The sequence below is a fragment of the Hyperolius riggenbachi genome, chromosome 11 (genome assembly GCF_040937935.1).
Source record: "Hyperolius riggenbachi isolate aHypRig1 chromosome 11, aHypRig1.pri, whole genome shotgun sequence".
In the NCBI taxonomy this organism is placed as follows: Eukaryota; Metazoa; Chordata; class Amphibia; order Anura; family Hyperoliidae; genus Hyperolius; species Hyperolius riggenbachi.
This window is the reverse complement of record NC_090656.1, coordinates 54,485,177-54,504,825: the sequence shown is the minus strand read 5'-3', so window position 1 is coordinate 54,504,825 and position 19,649 is coordinate 54,485,177. Positions and strand designations below refer to the sequence as shown.

At 47.8% G+C, this 19,649-nt stretch overlaps 1 protein-coding gene across 1 annotated transcript in view; it reads left to right on the top strand.

Annotated features, from left to right (window-relative positions):
* CA7 (carbonic anhydrase 7) overlaps positions 1-19,236 on the top strand; it is a 43,918-nt gene extending 24,682 nt beyond the window's left edge. The window contains exons 4-7 of the mRNA XM_068259538.1: positions 605-700; positions 1,037-1,099; positions 11,117-11,272; positions 16,384-19,236. Of these exons, the coding sequence (XP_068115639.1) occupies positions 605-700; positions 1,037-1,099; positions 11,117-11,272; positions 16,384-16,512 (444 nt within the window). The 3' untranslated portion in view covers positions 16,513-19,236. The remainder of the gene's footprint in view (positions 1-604; positions 701-1,036; positions 1,100-11,116; positions 11,273-16,383) is intronic.
* The last annotated feature ends 413 nt before the right edge of the window (positions 19,237-19,649 follow it).

Here is a 19,649-nt window from a genome sequence, read left to right as displayed (position 1 = left end):
ATGCCACGGTTGCCTGGTGGATGATCCTGCTCTGGGAATAGAGGTAACATATGGAATTCTGATCCATAGTCTACACCTATAAGCTGAAACGCTCCCATCTGATTGGATGTTGAAAGAGAATTACCCTTGTAATTTTTCCCCTATATTATAGAAAGGTATGGCTAAGGTAGCCATACACTTATAGATTGCCATCCGATGTGGTATAACTGTCGCTTCCCCACTGATTAGAATCAATTCCTACCATACACATCACAGATTTTTTCCATAGATTCCAGCAGAAAATCCATGAAAAATCGATCAAACCGCAGTGTTGGACGGAGTGCAATTAGATGGACCGCCTATCAATTCCTGCTTTTGCCCCGCCCCCGAGGAGCTCACCCTCCTCCTGCACAATCTACAGGCCTGCACTGATTGTAGCAATTTGGGGGGACATATTCAGGCACTGTGTGAAATCAGCTGCCTCGGGGCCACTAGTCGATTTACTATTGATTGGCCACACTGTTTTCACCTAGCAAATATGCTTTAAGTACAGTCAGGTCACTGTGTAGGTGAATCAGCCTTTTTACTTTCCCAGATTTCACTATTCTGAGCATTTAATCCACAGCTGCACCTGGTTCACTGGAACGCGAAGTCTTACGCCACGTTCAGCGAGGCCGCTGCTGCTCCTAATGGTCTGGTTGTGATCGGCGTGTTCCTGGAGGTCAGTATGGTACCAGAATGCTGAAAGCCGATAAATGATAATGCTGCGTATGTGTAACTACAAATCATGGACCCCCCAGCAAAACCTTGATGAAGCCCCGAAATATACACCCCACTCCCCTTGCCTCTTCTTGGTGGCCCTCAATGCATGGGGGCTTATCCTACAAGGCTCACAAAACAAGTGTGGCCATCAGGATTTTCACACCCATAATGAGCTGTATTGTTGGGGGTAGACTTCTCTCTCCAGAGGTTCATGATCAGAGGTTCTGCTACGCCTATCAGGGGATCATTTTTTAGGCATTCTAAAAATAATGTTTGTGATTTCTATTTTTTTTAGACCGGGGAAGAGCACCCGTCGCTGAACAGACTAACAGATGCATTGTACATGGTTAGATTTAAGGTAAATGGTTCGCTGGGGCATTTTGTGTTGGGTAAAAATGCCTTCTGATGGCAAGTTGGAGATGAAGTGTAACACACTAAAAGGAAAAAACACAGAGACAATGAGAGCTCAAATGGTGCAGTACGTCACGATAAAAGGTGAATAATTGGAGGACAGATGAGTAATACTCACAAAGGTGGGTTGCAGAAGGGCAACTGACCACTTTAGACAGGTGGAAATACACAACCCCGACCCCAATCAGGTTACCAGGGGATCTGGAGATGGTCGCTCTCTTGCAAAAGGCACATACACTCTGATAGCCTATGAGGTGGTGGTAACCAATAGGAATCAGGTGTAGGGGACTCCCCTCACTAAGAGGGGAGTAAGACACAGATAAGGGAAAAGAGGCGCCCAGGAAGAATAAAATACATTAAAAACAAAAATAAGAGAAGAAAGTGAGGCGACTTACCCGAATGACGACAAATTAATATAAAATTAATTGTTTATTAGTATCAAACACAGGCAACGCATTTCGTGGGAACTCGCCCACTTCCTCAGGCCAAATAAAGTGCCTCTAAATGCCGGTAGCCGGCATTCGGGTCTCCTCACTTCTGATGGCAAGTGCTCATTATCATCCTACAGGATAACCCACACATCTCTCAATGGCACCATCCTAAGACAACATCCTGACGCCCCCTTTTATTACATTGAGAAACATCAGGATAGTAAAGCAATCAATCCTGCATGCTGGAAAGATATCACTGGAAAGGGCGACATTGGCTATTCCTGTGATTGACGGAGCTCTGGCTGGTCTGCCCCATGTAATGTGTTGTCCCCCCCCCCTCCCCCGTGGTGAGTGTGGAAGCAGCTCACCTATGTGCCATGTGCCTCCTCTAGCGTCTTCTCTCCATTGCCACCAGGGGCTCCTGTATCTCGTGACTCTGTTTCATGTACTGACGACATGAACAGGGTCAGCGTCACCGGGTACAGACACCCCCAGCATTGGAAAGAAGACACTACAGGAGGTGCAAGGTGGATAGGTAAGTTGCTTCCACGCTTACCACAGGAGTGGGGCTTTTGCTGTTCCCATTACATAGGGGGCAGCGGGCAAAGGCGCATTGCAAGTAGATTTCCAATAGATTTCAGCATATCGGCTTACAGTGTGTGGGCAAGTGATAGATCCTTCTCTGATCACAGTCGATCAGAGAGGGAACTATCTGATGGTTGATCTGTGCAACCTTTACAAGCGCCCCTCTCAGCCCCTCCCAGCACATGAATAGAGTTGTTCAGTTTATGGGGTTAGCAAGGCTTTCATACATAACACAGACCTTTAACACACAGCACGTTACATAAGGAAAGGTAAACCTTTTAATCTTATATTAGTGTTCCAAGTTTGCATTGTAAGTAAGTGCGGGATGTTTGCTGGCTAAGATATCAGTGCTTACTCACGCCTGTGACTATATATATAATCTGTACTCTTTACTCTTCCACCTATTGTACACACGGAATCACTTTCGGCATTCCAGGTGGATCCCATTCTATAGATTTTGCTGACACAATAGCAGCTGTTGTGTATAGAAGTGAATCACTGTATTCTCTATAGAGAGAGACCTATAGAACAACATGCAGTCCGATCAGATTCTCCTATCCCATTTCAGCCCTTGTCTCGCCCTTCCTCGCCCCTCGCGAATGACACTGCATCCTTTGTGCCGTCCACCCTGCGCTTTCCACTGCTTGTATTTACAGAAAAAAACGCTATTGTCCGCCTTATTTTTCCATACCGGCGTCTAACGTTACCCTGAATAGTCACAGCGCACAGAAAATAAGCCGCGCTTTGTCTTTGCTTTTTAAAAGACATTGTTGAAGGAAAAAGGCAGGAAATATGACTTGGGTCATGTGATCAGTTCTTTAAATAAAAAAATTGAAATTGGTAGAAAATGTCCTGCACAGAATAAGGTGGATTTTAAATTCCATCGGGGCTATTTGTTGGCAGGCCAATTTAATTTATTTTTCTTTAACTGCTTGCCGACCGCTCCACGTCGACTAGCGTAAATGCGGCGGCAGCCCCAGGACCACTCCACGCCGATTGTCGTGAAGTCCTGGGGTTTTGCAGGAGATCGCGCGCCGATGCCATCAGTCTCCCAGCGGCGATCTCCCAGCCACTAGGAGACTGTTAGACGGTGAAAACGCAGTCTAATAACACTGTACAGCACAACATCTAAGGCAGCGCTGCACTGGGGACAGTCGTGTGACACGGCTGTCCCCCTGGGAGGCACTAAAGCAACCCGCTGTGATAGGCTGAAGCCTATCACAGCCGATTGCTGTAATTGGCTGGCAGGGGAGGGAGGGATAATAAAATACAATTTAAAAAAATGTAAAATGTATAAAAAAAAAAAAAAGGAAATAAATATTTATTAAAAAAACCCTTAAAGCTGCAGTGGCCTAATTTGTAAAAAAATGGCCTGGTCACTAGGGGGGGTTTAATATCGTGGTCCTTAAGTGCAACCCCCCCCCCCCCCCCCCCAAAGAAAAATGTACATAGCAATGATCGTAATATTTTTGCAACTACGATTACACGTAATTATTATTATTAGTGGCGCTGTACAAAGTAAGAAACAAACATGGGGTACATAATAATACAGACAACGGTATACACCAATATGCAAAATACAGAGTTGGTACAAAACACAGAATTGTTACATAATACAGAATTGTAATAACAGTGACAAAAGTAACACGATGAATAAAATGCATAGCATATTTCAAGACACAAAAGGTGGAAGAGCCCTGCCCTTGCGAGCTTATAATCTAAGGATTAGGGGAAAACAAGAGGTAGGGCAGTATGCAATAATCATACCTAGAGGCAGTGTGTTTTTAGGATTTTGAAAGCTCAGCAGCCACCAATTAGGCCACGGTTGGTGCACTTGGGCAAGCCCTGGCAAGCAGGTGTGGATGGCCACGGAACTATGGAAGACTTCAGAAATAAACACCATAGCAGCATTGCTGAGGAAGGGGGAGGAGTTTCTGTCATGAATGAATTATGGACAGCAGTGGAATGATTTTCCCTAGCACTCCCCCGACCCTTACAGCAATAATAGGCAGCCTTATATATCAGGCTCTGTATTTTGCACTGGAAGTACTCTTTAAAGGAGAGGTCCACGCTAAATAAAAACATCTAAATCCACTTACCTGGGGCTTCCTCCAGCCCGCCCCTGGCAGCGTCCTGTGCCCTCGCCTCAGCTCCGGTGGCTCCTGGTGTCCTCCGCTGCAGAAGCCGACCTCGCCAGGTCGGTTTCTTGTGCGCTCCACCATGCAGGTCATGTGGTCTGGCCGACGTCATCAGGTCTGTACTGCGCAGGAAGGGGAGGGGGCGGTAAGGGTTAGACATCAGGAAGGGGGTTTTGGGGGGGGGGGCTAAGGGTAAGGCATCAGGAAGGGTGTTTGTAGAGGGGGGGCGTTAAGGGTTAGGCATCAAAGAGGGTGTTTGGGGGGGTAAGGGTTAGGTGTTTGTGCATCGGGGGCAGTTGGGGTTAGGCGTCGGGGAGAGGGTTCTGTGTGATAGCGTTATTCTACTAAAGGCTTTCCTGGGCACACAAGTTTCCAGGCACTCTTTTATTACAACCACCTGGGTCTGTGAACTTGTAGGGGAGCATCAGTATGGCACAATATACTGCATTTGCATGACTGAACTTAAGTTACTATTAAGGTCGCATTCACAGTGCCACATTGCGGAGCTGCGTTATAAAGTCTTATAACACAGCTTACCGCACTGCAATGTTGACAGCTGACATCTTCCCTCAGTGATCAGAAGCCATCGTGTATGGCTCCTGATCACATGATCACTATGATCGCCGGCGGATCATAGTGATCACTTACAGAGCTGCGGCGGTGGGGGAGAAGAAGAGGATCCACTCACCTCCCAATCCCCCACCGCTCTGGCCAGAATCTCTGCTCGCTGTGGCGTAAGTCCCGAGCCGTGGCTTGATGACTACATCAAGCCGCGACCCGGGACTTATCGTCAGTACGAGAAGGGATGTCGGCGAGAGCGGAGGTGTCCACAGCGGCTCATCGCTGGAGCCTGGAAGGTGAGTGAAGGCTGCTGGTGAAAGGGGGGACATCTGGCCCAGCAAGCCCTAACAGGATCCAGCTGCCTGACCCCCCAAACACGCCCCCCCCTCCCATGCATAAGTGCCTGGTGGCCAGTCCTGAAAGGGTTAAAAAAAACCATTAACAGTGTTGTTACACTTCAGTGTGTTGAAGCAGAAGCAGGAATAGATTTCGTACTACTGTAAACCTTATCAGTGGCAGCTACTACAGTTGGAATGCTGCCTAACGGCCAGCACCTCATACTAATCACAGATTAATCACTGACACACTGAAGGCGTAGGCAAAGCCATTATCGTCTGACAGATAACATTAAACTCCCAGGCAGTATGATTCTTTCTAGATTTCAGGGTCTAATTTTTTTTCATGAGCTTTTAGATCCTAAAAGTCAGAAAAAAATCATACCACAGCCCCAACACAGAACTCACCTCCCCAGAATCCACCGCTGCAATTCTTCCTCCTGTCCTCCGGGTGGCACTCTCCCCCTATGGTGAGTTTGCTAGCTATCGTCATGTGACAAACGCCAATCTCACCCAGGGCTTTGAGAGCCTCCAAGGACTTGAAGAAGATGGGCAGTTGCTGCTGACTCCATTTACCTCTTGCACGGGCGTCCGCACTTTGGGCAAAATGGGGCGGACCGTCAGTCGCCCAGTCACCGTCCCCGCTGTCTAATCCCAGCAGCCAGCCTACCGTCAGACCTCCAATCAGCCTGCGACCAGTGCATGCGGGCGCTAGGACCTCACGGACACCTCACTAATATGCGGAAGTCACATCTCTCCCGCATATGCAGCGCAGTGTCCACAGGGGTACCGTGCGCCCGCTCTCACTGGTCGCCGGCTGATTCTGAGGTCTTATGCTGGGCTGGCTGCTGGGACATGGTGAGTGGGGGTCCCTGTCACTCACTATATATACTGGGGGGCACCTGTCACCACCTAAGCGAGGCGGGGGGAGTCCCTGTCACTACCTAAACTGTGTGTGTGTGTGTGTGTGTGTGTGTGTGTGTGTGTGTGTGTGTGGGGAGGGGGGCACCTGTGTAGGAGGCGCTCACAGTCTAATTCATACTATAGTCCTAGTCTGATGACCCACCATTGCTAAATTCATGTACATTTAATTCCACCCATGACAACACCTACATCCTGGTCCATCGCCACGCCCTTTTTTTTGTCAAGCACACAAATAACTATGCTGTGTTCCTTTTCATCTTCCTCTGCCTGAAAGAGTTAAACATCAGGTAGGCAAGTGACAGTTTCTGTCTGGGTCGGGACCGGGTCAGATTGTAGCATTACCCTCACTGATAAATAATTACAGCCTTAAACACTTTCCTGTCAGTAAATGGCTTCTGAGAGCAGGAAAGAGATAAAAAGGGTAATTAATTCATAAATTTGAGCTCTGACATACTTCAAAGATGGTGTCATTGAGCAGAGATAATGAAACAGTAAAAACTTAAAAACTAGATTTAAATAAAAAATAAAACTGTGGCATATCTAAAAAAAAGTCATTTTTAGGAGAAAGAGGATAGAAAGATACAATTGTTTTTCTTGGTTTATTTTCACCTTGGACAGAGCATGGAGCAGCAGTGTGAGTGCAGAGCATGAGGCAGCAGTGTGTGTACACAGCATGGAGCAGCAGCATGTGTACAGAGCAGCAGTGTGTGTATACAGCATGGAGCAGCAGTGTGTGTACAGAGCATGGAGCAGCAGTGTGTGTACAGAGCATGGAGCAGCAGTGTGTGTACAGAGCATGGAGCAGCAGTGTGTGTACAGAGCATGGGGCAGCAGTGTGTGTGCAGAGCATGAGGCAGCAGTGTGTGTAGAGCATGGAGCAGCAGCATGTGTACAGAGCACAGAGCAGCAGTGTGTGTATACAGCATGGAGCAGCAGTGTGTGTACAGAGCATGGAGCAGCAGCATGTGTACAGAGCATGGAGCAGCAGCATGTGTACAGAGCATGGAGCAGCAGCGTGTGTACAGAGCATGGAGCAGCAGCGTGTGTACAGAGCATGGAGCAGCAGCGTGTGTACAGAGCATGGAGCAGCAGCGTGTGTACAGAGCATGGAGCAGCAGCGTGTGTACAGAGCACGGAGCAGCAGCGTGTGTACAGGGCACGGAGCAGCAGGGTGTGTACAGAGCATGGAGCAGCAGCGTGTACAGAGCGTGGAGCAGCTCTGGGGAACTTAAGAGTCAGATATGAGCACAGCCCTTTGCCCTGCTGTGTGAATGCTTCACATTACCATCAGACTCATTACCAATGGCGGCTGTCCTCATTATCTTTATCCAAACTGATTCTGATCATTCCCGTTGTCAGTCGGCGGCCGGACAGGAAATTGCATTATGTGTCCCCAGCATGATGTCCTACCATATTATTATACTGTATTGGGCGTAGCTGAGGGCGACCTTTCAGGAATGCCCCTGCTGCTACTGGGATGCTGCAGGATGGGACATATGCAATTCACTCTATCTCCTGAGGTTTCTCCTAGGAGATCATTTTTCATTTTTTCTTTATAATAATTTTTCAGCAGTTTGCAATTAGAAAATTACCAAAAAGTAGATCCAAAAGTAATGCCAAAATTATTTGAGTATTTTCTTTCTTGCTGGGGGTCTAAAAGGCATTTAAAGAGAATCTGAAGCGAGAATAAATCTCGCTTCAGAGCTCATAGTTAGCAGGGGCACGTGTGCCCCTGCTAAAACGCCGCTATCGCACGGCTAAACGGGGGTCCCTTACCTTCAAAATCCCCTCTGTGCAGCGGGGGAGCGCTTCCGCATTGGGGCAGGGCTAACTGCTGCAGCCCTGCCCCACGCGCGTCTGTCAGCGCGTATCTCCGCCTCTCCCCCGCCCCTCTCAGTCTTCCTTCACTGAGAGGGGCGGGGGAGAGGCGGCGATGCGCCGCTGATAGATGCGCTGTGGTCGTTGATTTTGCGGGGGGGGGGGGGGGTGTTGGGACCCCCGTTTAGCCGCGGGATAGCGGCGTTTTTATATAAGCACTGAAGCGAGATTTATTCTCGCTTCAGTGTCTCTTTAATTGACAAGGTGTGAAAATACTACCTAGGAAAAAACTTAGGAGAAAAAGTGAATTGCATTTTGGGCTAATGTGTGGCCGGTTTCCAGCTCCCCATTGTCTCCTACCCTGCATTACTGTTACCTCTCATTTTTTGAGTGCTGGTATACTGAACACCCAATGTAAACATTACTGGGCAGATCAGGAGAGGTGAAAGCACTTCTTCACAGAGGCATCATGGGAACATATTCAAATCAAAATAAAGCTGGAGGGATTTCAACGAAATAGGTGATGGGAAATTTGCGACCTGGAGGCGCCGTGAAAGTTTAGGTGCTTCATAGGAACCCTTGTTAATTCAGACAAGGTGGGGGGGGGGGGGGGGGGGATTTGGGTGCCAAAGACTTGGTCTCGCCCACTATTTTTAGCTGCCGTGTGTATACAGTGGCAGGGCTGCCCACTGTTTCATTGGGAGCTTAGCGCATAACATGGACGCCTAGTGGGTGCCCAAAGTTCCGGGGCACCCAATATTTTGCATCATTGCAGTGAAGGTGGTGTGGATATTGTTACATTTGTGGGGGGAGGGGGTAGTTAGGGCTAGACATTAGTGGGGGTCGGTTAGGGGGCTAGGCATGTCTGTGGGGTCGGTGGTAAGTTAGGGATAGGCATCTGTTTTGGGTTTGGCTAGGGCCAGCCATCGTTGTGGAGATTGGTTAGGGCTAGCCATCGTTGTGGAGATTGGTTAGGGTCAGGTATCGGTGTGGGGATTGGCTAGGGTCAGATATCGGTGGGGGGATTAGCTAGGGTCAGGTATCATTGTGGGGATTGGTTAGGGTCAGGTATCGGTGTGGGGATTGGCTAGGGTTAGATATCGATGTGGGGATTGGCTAGGGTTAGATATCGATGTGGGGATTGGCTAGGGTCAGATGTCGGTGTGGGGATTGGCTAGGGTCAGGTATCGGTGTGGGGATTGGCTAGGGTCAGGTATCGGTATGGGGATTGGCTAGGGTCAGATATCGGTGTGGGGACTGGCTAGGGTCAGATATCGGTGTGGGGACTGGCTAGGGTCAGATATCGGTGTGGGGATTGGCAAGGGTCATATCGGTGTGGGGATTGGCTAGGGTTAGATATCGATGTGGAGATTGGCTAGGGTCAGGTATCGGTGTGGGGATTGGATAGGGTCAGGTATAGGTGTGGGGATTGGCTAGGGTCAGGTACCGCTGTGGGGATTGGCTAGGGTCAGGTACCGCTGTGGGGATTGGCTAGGGTCAGGTACCGCTGTGGGGATTGGCTAGGGTCAGTAATCGGTGGGGGGATTGGCTAGGGTCAGATGTCGGTGGGGGGATTGGCTAGGGTCAGATGTCTGTGTGGAGATTGGCTAGGGTCAGGTATCGGTGGGGCGGGGTTATTTAGGATAGGACATTTTACCAATATTCTCCTAGTGCAGGGGTCGGGAACCTATGGCTCGCGAGCCATATATGGCTCTTTTCATGCCTGCATATGGCTCTCTGGCTCGCTAAAAGACGTGTGACAGAGCGGCCAGAGAGCCTGTTTACTAATCTGCGCCGCCGCCCTCTCCTCCATGCCGGGTCTTTGTATTTATGTGTGCCTCCTTCATCGGCACCGCCTCCCGCGCCAGAACGCCTTTTCTGCCCGACCCAGATGGATGCGCTGATGCTGGCGCTGCCTGTGAAACAGTGATGTCACACATTACGTGTGACACGTCGGCGCAGCCAGCGGGAACTGAGGCAGCTTGGCGGAGGGAGGAGCCGAACCGACGACGTGCGACCCGGAGGTAGCCGCACCCATAGCTACGCAGCCAGCCACTACTGCTCCGGAGCGCACTAGTGCACAAGCCAGAAGCAGCAGCTGCCGTCGTGGTCACTGTTCAGGTGGTCACTCCAGTCTGGTCAGTTCATTTGTGGGGAAATCGTCTGCCAATGAGAGTTCATTTGTGGGGAAATCGTCTGCCAATGAGAGTTCATTTGTGGGGAAATCGTCTGCCAATGAGATTGCATTTGTGGGGAAATCGTCTGCCAATGAGATTGCATTTGTGGGGAAATCGTCTGCCAATGAGATTGCATTTGTGGGGAAATCACATGTGCTAACCATTAGCAACTGCATAACAACGTTATTAAAAAGAATGCAGACACTTATTGTACTTTAAAAGTGTTTGTTTTGCATAAAATGTACACATTACCTTGTATTTAGTTTTAAACATATTGTATGGCTCTCAAAGAATTTCATTTTAAAATATGTCGTGTTTATGGCTCTCTCGGACAAAAAGGTTCCCTACCCCTGTCCTAGTGGCTATTTCCCTAGCGACACTTTTTTTGGGGGGGGGGGCAGCCAACTATAGTTATGTCCCTGCCGAACATCATCCTTCAACCCTGGTAAGCGCCTTCAATTTTAAGTGGCCACTGATTGGCTGATTTTACCACCTCCATGTGGCATGAGGGCCAACAGATGCTTTGAAGAGATTGTGTAGTGGTAACATTGACTAAACATTGGATGTGTGTAAAAGGCTTTATCCATTCTCAGCTGAGCCTAGAAAGACATTTTTATAGATAGTCAATGGGTGCCCTTCCTATCCTGCCCTGTATACGCTTAGCTATACAGCCAGCGTAAGTGGGGGCAGCATGAACACAAACTATGGGCGTCAGACACTGAACGGCATATTAGCTGCCTTCCTGCTGTAGGAAAAAAATTGTATCTGGTTCAGAGAAGGATAAATATAAATGGGGCCCAAGGAAAGGTAGTAGCATTGACAAACCATATTAGTCTTTTTGGTCAGTTGAGGTGGGAAAGGAGTCAGATAAGGTGGCAACCGGGCCCTCGACACCCAGTAGGCCCCAGATACCTGCCTAGGTTGGCTTGTTCTGCCATGGTTATCCGTAGTGATTGCTGCATCTCCTCATAGCTCTTCACTTAATGTTCCTGCAGGATACCAAAACAGAATTCCACAGCTTCAATCCGAAGTGCCTGCTGCCAGCGACTCTGGACTACTGGACGTACCCCGGCTCACTGACCACACCCCCGCTCAACGAGACTGTGACGTGGCTCGTCCTGAAGGAGACTATTAAGGTGTCTGAGAAGCAGGTGAGATGCATAAGCAACTCTGTTACTGGCAACCAAACACAAACAGCTGGGTATGCCTAGAGGTGCCCATACGCTGGCAGATGGCCAGCAGATTCGATTATCAGATCCAGTCTGATCAGAGTGGGATATATTGCTGCCAGTGTAGTGCAAACAGATTGCAGCATGAAGTTAAGGAAAGGTGGGGGGAAAGGCTGCGCATCCCTAAACACATGTTGCAATTGAATGATTAATCGCACAGGCATACACCGCCTCTGCCAGACTGAAAGATGCATGCCCTGCATCCAAGACAAGTGCTAACATTTATTAAACTAGGAGGAACTTTAGCTTCCAATATGGTTTGCATGCAAAGTATATTATACTAGACACTTGACTAGGCAAACCTCTGGGCAAGTGACCTAACCTAAATTTAAAACCTTGGGAGCAGCTAAGCAAAAAAAAAAATGTGTAACTTACATTTGGTTGAACAGCGAGGAGATTGCCAGCGCATACCACTAAGGCTGCATCTGAAATGACCACCAGATTGCAGCATGAAATCTACTGGAAATCTGTCCAGCTGCCTTCACCTACTCTCCTATATCCCCGTGTTTTGCATCTTTCTCCAAGGCCATCGGGGGTACCTGTGCCATGTGGCCGTCACACATACTGACCACATGTATATGCAGCCTTACCATGTGGTAGGGTACAGGCGCTCCGGCAGCCATGCAGTAGGACAAGAGAGAAAACCCCAAAGGACAGGTGAGCCTGTAGCACTCAACACAGGCCTGGGGAGGAGTTACATAATTCAAATGGGGGGAAAACTGGTAGTTAGGAAATTGAACACCACTACCGCCGTGCACTCAACCATGCCATTTCAAGCGACTTCTTTCCAGCATGCCGGATTAATCATTCCGATCTACTTTGGCCGGATAGTGAGAAGTCCTCCAGAGGCTTCCTACATCCTACTCGAGACCACCGATCCAGCGCGGGGACTCCCTGGAAGTTCAGGGTTGCATTACTGGCCGGGAATGAGCGCACTGCGCTGGACACCTTGCGCCTGCGCAAAAGTACAGGGCCGCTGGGGCTTGGTGGAAAAAGCCCCACACAAGTGGCTCCAAGCTACTGCCCCGGCACAAGGCATCCTACCACTGCGCAGTGCGGCCACACTTGTTTCATGGATGGGAACGTGGCCTGCACAAGATTCAACAAGTCCATGTCGAAGAGGTGTGGGGGGTGCCAGTGCTGGATGGATGGAGGTGAGGAGGCCACTGGATTATCCAGAGACTTCCTTCTACTGAGGTAAGTAGTCATTCAGGGCACTTTTTTCCCTACTTCGTAGAAATCCAACATTAATGACCCTCCTGAACCTGAGACAGGTGAATTCAGTCACCGTACTGAGCCTGTTTCCTCACAGCAGCAGGAAGCATCTCCCCCAATCCATCTACGCTCTCAAGTCACCAGCTGGAGAAGATTAAACTTTGTACCTGATTGCTGCTTGATGAATAAATTAAACACAAGTGGTTTGTTTATGTTCAGATTGTGGAGGTGATGAGGTGAAAGGAACAATCATTATTACAGCTACTGTGTGAAGGGTGTGTATGTCGCTGCTGTGTGCACTCGAGGCCTTAACATCCGCTAGGTTTCTCTCATGCAGAAGGCGGCACAGAATTCACCGCCTGTCTGCTGCTCCCATGTCTTCACCGCCTGTCCGCTACTCCCATGTCTCAGGACTTGCTAGCCCTCCACACAGGCATGGGAGGCATCCTTCATGGAGCCATGTGGCTGCGGTTGAGTTCAGATGCCAATAACACCACGGCATGTCAAATGTTGCTGCCACTCCATTCGGCTGCACTTTAATTGCAACTGAAAGGCACTTGTGGCTGGCAGCCCAGAGGCTGGACTTCTCGACAAGTGTACAGTTCAGCCTCCCATGTGAAAGGCCTTAATCATACCTCCCAACCTTTTGAGAAAAGAAAGAGGGACTGTTTAAGACACACATCTGACACTCCTTTAAACACGTCACCACCTCACCCCTTTTCATCCATGCCACAAAGCATTCAGAAGCAGAAGACATTGTTTTATCATTCAAACCACACTGGTCCTCTCATCATTGGTTTTCCTTCACTTTAAACTTTGAGGCAGGGGTCACACTTACCGGCTTTCGTACGCGTTTTCTGCACAGAAAAACTGACTTCAACTGAGAACTCATGTTAATCAATAAGCAATGTCACACTTTAATGCAGATTTCGTATGCAGAAAAAAACTGACATCTTGCGCAATTTGTCAGTTTTCTCTATAAATTACATTAGCTGCTGTAAGGCAGGGGTCACATTTGTCTTTCAGTTTTTTGCAAAGTGTAGAAACTGAAAGACAAGTGTGACCCCTGCCTGAAAATAAGAATTATATCAATTTAAATGATAGAAATAACATTTAGAGTATATTAAACACATATAAAAATACATATATTTACATATATATGTACATGAGTCCTGAAAAAGGGACAAATGAGGAAGAATGTGGGACAGAGGTATTTGGTTCCCAAAGAGGGGACTGTTCCTGTGAAAACGGGGCAGTTGGTATCTTTGCCTAGATTAGCAAAATCAAGCCATCTAGACATGAATCGGTTTGCCGAGGTGGTTTCGGGGCCAGGTCACTGTTGGATGCCCGGCTGCTGTGCCAAAACTGTGCCAGCATAACTGTAGTGTCAGAGCAGCAGTCAGTGTAGTCTCAGCCAGGGGCATAATAGCTCCGAGCTTGGAGGGGTCCTGTATGTGAGTTAAAGTGGATCCGAGATGAACTTTTACTCATTGCATAATTGTGTTCCTTTCCTATTGTTTATAGGGCATTCCTCAAGCCAAATACTTTTTTGTTTTTGTTTTAATACCCTAATTCCCTATAAACTAAACAAGGCACGCCCACAGGTTTTCAGAGAGCCAAGGCATTTTCAGACAATAGCAAGGGCTCATGGGAGCTCGGTCAGGGCAGGAGGAGGGGGAGGTATTACTAGCCAGAGATTTCAGAGGCAGAGGGGAGGAGGATGGGGATTAGGTTTTTTTCACAGGCTGAGTGCTCAAGATGCAGATAAGCTTGCCTCTGTATAATGTTTACAAACAACATGGCTGCTGTCATTGTATCACAGGAAGAAATAATCATATTCTTTTGAAGCTGTTTCCAGCTAGATGTGCTGTGTAAACTATCTAAACTTTAGATAAGATATATAGACAAGTTACTTGTTATAGTTTTTCATCTCGGATCCGCTTTAACGCTGAATGGCAGTGCAGCGCTATACATTACCTGCTCCTGGCGGTGATACAGGTTCTCATCACTCCGCTGTCGCTCTGCATTATATACAGGCCTGGGTCCCCCCCCGACCTTCATTACAGATAGGGGATAGAGGGTGGGGCCCAGCTAACAGTTCCCTGCAGGGGGTCCAGCCCAATGTAGTTGGGATTCTCTGTAAGGGCTCCCATAAGTTTGGCCAGTTGGCGCATATGCAGTGCGGCAGCACATGCTCCCCTGTCACGCTCCCATAGCTGGGAGCATTCTGCGCCTGCATTGTAGTACTGTGCAGGCACAGAACCCTCCCACCCACAAGAGCACAAAGGGGACGCACGCATGGCCGGGCCTCACATGCGCAGTAAGTCTCGACTGGCTGAACTTATGGGATCCCTTATGGAGAATCCAGAAGGTGAAGGATGGCGGCGAGGGATGGATCAGGCTGAAGGAAGCCCCAGATATATATAAATTTCTTCTTATCCCCTCATTTCAGGTTCCCTTTAAACCTGTTTGACCTTGTTAATGGCAACAGGGCGCTTTAATGCGTGGCTTGCTGCTGCTGCCACCGTACACACGCCAAGACTGACACATCTGTGATTGGTGAATGGGAACATGTGTTCCCTGAGACAATCAATGGCTTCAACGAGAAGTCAATGATCATTCCTGTAATAACACTATCTGTGTGCTCTGAGCTCTGTTCAGAGCACACAGAATAGAATGTGTGTTGGGACATCTAGTGGTAAAAAAATACATACAAAATACACATTTTAAACGACATTTTACATAAATTAAATAAAAAAAATGAACCCCTCCTTCCCCCCTCCCCTGCCCACCATAGTTACCAAAATAAAACACTTGTAAAAACAAAACAGAAACAAAACAAAGTGATAGCATTTAAAAAAAATACATAGTTACCTTTGAGCACAATAACACATGTCGAACTCCAGGCCTGGAGGGCCAGATCCATGCCAGTATCTAGGATGGACTGAGAAAGAGAGGAATGTGTTCTACTTCATGGACCCACACCTTTCCTGATTCAGGCCCATCAATTAATTTGAGCGGTGCCAAAAATAGGTGAGGACCTCGGCTCTTGAAAGACCGGTTTGAAATCCCTGCCTTAGAGAATTCGCTTTTTTACTGTGTATGTCATGAGGGTATATTACTGTTATTTTTGCAAATAAGGGCTTGTACAGTAATTGATCAGGTACAAATAACACAAAACAGAAAAAAACACACCTTTATTTCAAAATAATATATTGTCGCCATACATTGTACTAGGGACATAATTTAAACGTTGTAGTAACCGTGACAAATGGGCAAAAAAAAGTTTAGGTTTTGTTGAAAGTAACATTGTTTATTTTAAAACTAGAGGGGATGGAATTGAGGAAATAGTGTATTTGTTTCCTTGTGTTTCCCTTTAAAATGTATGGAAAGTAAAGTAATTACTGAAAACAAAATATCACCCCCCAAATGCCTAATTTGTGATGGAAAAAACAAGATATATAGATCCTTTAGGTGTGATAAGTTGTAATAAAGTTATTGGTGAATGAAAGGGAGGAGCAGTGACAGGTGAAAATTGCTCTGGTCCATAAGGAGGAAAACCCCTTAGTGGCGAAGTGGTTAAATACAGTTGAAAAATAGATAAGGTATATGTAAACTTACCTCCTCTCAGGGGGAAAAAAAACTCAATGGGGAGGTTAAGAACTGTCATTTTGTTGGTCACGTTTGCAACACGTTTCTCTGGACTAGGTTTCAATTTTTTCAGGCATATAAAGAGATCAAAATCTCCAATGACTGAGCCATAATAGAACTAAGGGGCTAGGGTTTGAGGTTTCCTGACAAGTTTCTGTCTTCCACAGATGGAGAGATTTCGGAGAACACTCCTTTTCAGCGGAGAGGAAGAAGAAGAGCGCCTCCACATGGCGAACAATTTTCGCCCACCACAGCCACTGAACGGCAGGAAAGTGCAGGCGTCGTTCAAGTGTTGATGCCGAGGAGCATCTGGAACTGTCCTACCACCAGAGACCAATATCACTGTTCTGTGTGGCCCCCGGGGGCCACTTCCTCCCTTGTTATGTTGTAATGTACAAATGTACAATCCCTCAGGTGCCGCAGACTTGAGTCTTCCCCCGCACTTTGGCACATGCTTCCTGTTCCAGTGCAGTGTGACCAGGCTACAGATAAATGGAAGGAGGCTTCTGGGCCGATGGGTCAGTCTACAGAGATTTATATGATAAGCCCTATTGTGAAGATACCTGCTAATAAAGCAGGTGGTTTTGGCGCTCATCGCCGAGCCGAAACTAGGCGCCGCCATAGCAGTAATGTTACACTGCTTGAGATGTTTAAGAGTAATTTGGGGCTCCAGCGATAGCTGGACCCCGAATTACTCCTCCCTCCGAGTTACGACTAGGAGGGGGAATAGGGATTTGAGCGGGAGCAGGGTGAGTTGTCATTTGGCTCAACCTGCGCCCAGCTCACTGGCAGTGCACTAATACGTACACCCTGCTGAGACAATCCACTGGGGCTTCACTCTGGCCAGATTTGCATCTTAAAGGACCACTATCGCAAAAAAAGTAGGCAATTAAAATGTGATCGAACCAACAGGTTTTGGGCCAGTCCATTTCCTCATGGGGGATTCTCAGGGTTTTTTTTTTTGTTTTTTTTAACAGCATTTCCTGAACAGCAGTTGCAAAGTCTAACTAACAAAATAGTGTGCAAGTCAGTAGGGAGGCTGGCTGGTACCTTACTATCTTGGCAGTTAAACTGCTGTTCTGGAAATGCTGTTGAAAACAAAGAAAACCCCGAGAATCCCCCATGACGAGATGGACTGGCTTACAACCTGTCAGCTCTGTCACATTTTAACTGCTTAAAGTGAACCTGTGAGCAGGGCCGGTTCTAGACTTTTTGCTGCCGGAGGCAAACTTGTGAGGATGTGCCAACCCCCCCCCCCCCCCCCAGATTTTGAATGATCGCACAGCACCCGACAACTTACTCTGCTTCATTTAATGTTCTCACATGAAATGCTGCAGCTCAACACAATAGCTCACTGGCTGGGAGTCTGTGACAAATAAACTGCTTGCCCTCAGCCACCCCAGTCCTCCTCAGTCAGGACAGCAGTTCACCTCCTCCCTACTGCTGTGCAAGTCAAATGAGACGCTGCTGCTCTCCTGCCTCCCCCCTCCTCACTCACTGTCAGACTCCTCACACAGCACAACAAGCTGCTTTTCCCGAATTACTTCTATACCTCGCTCTCCTCTTGCTTCTCCTCCTACTCTGACTGCATGCTGTTAGTGTAAACACAGTACAAACATGCTGCCCCTGTAATCTCTGCACCTGATGCAAGTGTTTCACCTTGCCTCATGAGAGAACCGGCCCTGCCTGTGAGATCATTAGCACCGCTGGATGCTGGGACCCTCTGGAAGTTTGTGGCCAAGCTCTGTTCTGTGAACGAGTGATTCCACATGGTGCAGGATATTTTGCACCTGCGCAGCAGCATGGAGCCTGCTTGGGCTTGGCGGAAAAAGCTGAGCCGATCATCTCTGTGCTGCGTAGGCACGAAATGTCCTGCTCTGTGTGGCCTCGCTGGTTCTTCTCTTACACGAAGCCCTTGTCAGAAGGGTTTGGGGGGTACCAACGCTGAATCGTTGGAGGTGAGGGGGATGGGGAGGTTTCTGGATTGTCCAGAGGCTTCACATTACTCAGGTAAATATCCATTTGTAGCACTTGTTATCTGTAACCTCCCGCCTTTTGTATCCTTTAAGGCTCGATACACGCCACACCAGATCCTATTTTTCGATCGAGAAAAAGATCGGATTGGGCCAAACAATTGTACAGTCTACTGATTGCCAGTGACCCATCTCAGCTCAAAATCCTTCCCTTTAAAGTAGTTCTGACATGCTGGAAAATATTGATTGAAATACTGGGTACTGTTACATACAGGGCCAGATCTAGACTTTTTGATGCCTGAGGCAAATTTGTGAGGATGCGATTTGGAATGATCGCACAGCACCCTCCATTCCTCTTTAGTCAGGACAGCAGTGCCACCTCCTCCTTTCTGCTGTGCAAGTGAAATGAAACACTGCTGCTCTCCTGCCTCTCCCCCTCCTCCCTCACTGTCAGACTCCTCACACAGCACAACAAGCTGCTTTTTCCCACTGATGACCTCTTCACCTCACTCTCATCTCGCTTCTTCTCCTACTCTGACTGCATGCTGTTAGTGTAAACACACAGTACAATGCCGCCCCTGTAATCTCTGCCGCCTGATGCAAATGTTTCACCTTGCTTCATGACAGAACCGGCCCTGGTTACATATGTATGAACTTTGGATTAATTTTCGATTGATATGCAATTAGAAAAATGATGGGAAATCTAATGTGTGCCAGCTTTCTTCTACAGCTGGTCGGTGTCATATCTGAATATCGATATGATCACTTGTTCTAAAAGGGTCTGATGTAAAAATTGCATGGTGTGTGCAAGGTGCCTTATTCACCATGCTATTTCCCATCAGATTGTCATGTCTAATCGATAAGTTTCATTTTGATTTTCAAGATCAGGTTTCAATTGATTTTCTGATCGATTTTGTGCGGTATTGGTCAGAAAATTGTTCGGAACCTGAACTGACCTATTGGAAATTATCGATCCGGGAAACTACATGGTGCGTACAAGGCTTTAAGAGCTTGGAAGCGCAAACATAGTGCCTTAAACCCCGCCCATCACTACATGCCCCACCCCTATTGCACAGCAGCAAATCACACCAGTTTTCTTTTTATTATATTTAATATACTGTAATGACACTTCTAATAGGAAGGGTCTTGTTTAGAGTAGACAAACACAGCGGACTTTTGCCATCTGAAACAATTGTCTGTATGTACTCTATCATGAGCACAAGTTTCTCCCGATGGTGATCCTTTCCCTCTCTTTGGCCCAGTGCACACCAAAACCGCTAGCAGATCGTCAAAACGCTGGCGGTTTTAGGAGCAGAGAGACGATATTTGCCGGGTGCACACCGAGCGGATTTTGTATGAGATCCGCCGGCCGCATCAGCATCCGCGTGGCTAATGTATCTATGGGCTGGTGCACACCAGCGGTTTGAGGTTTTTAGCAAACTGCAAATGTGAAGCAAGAG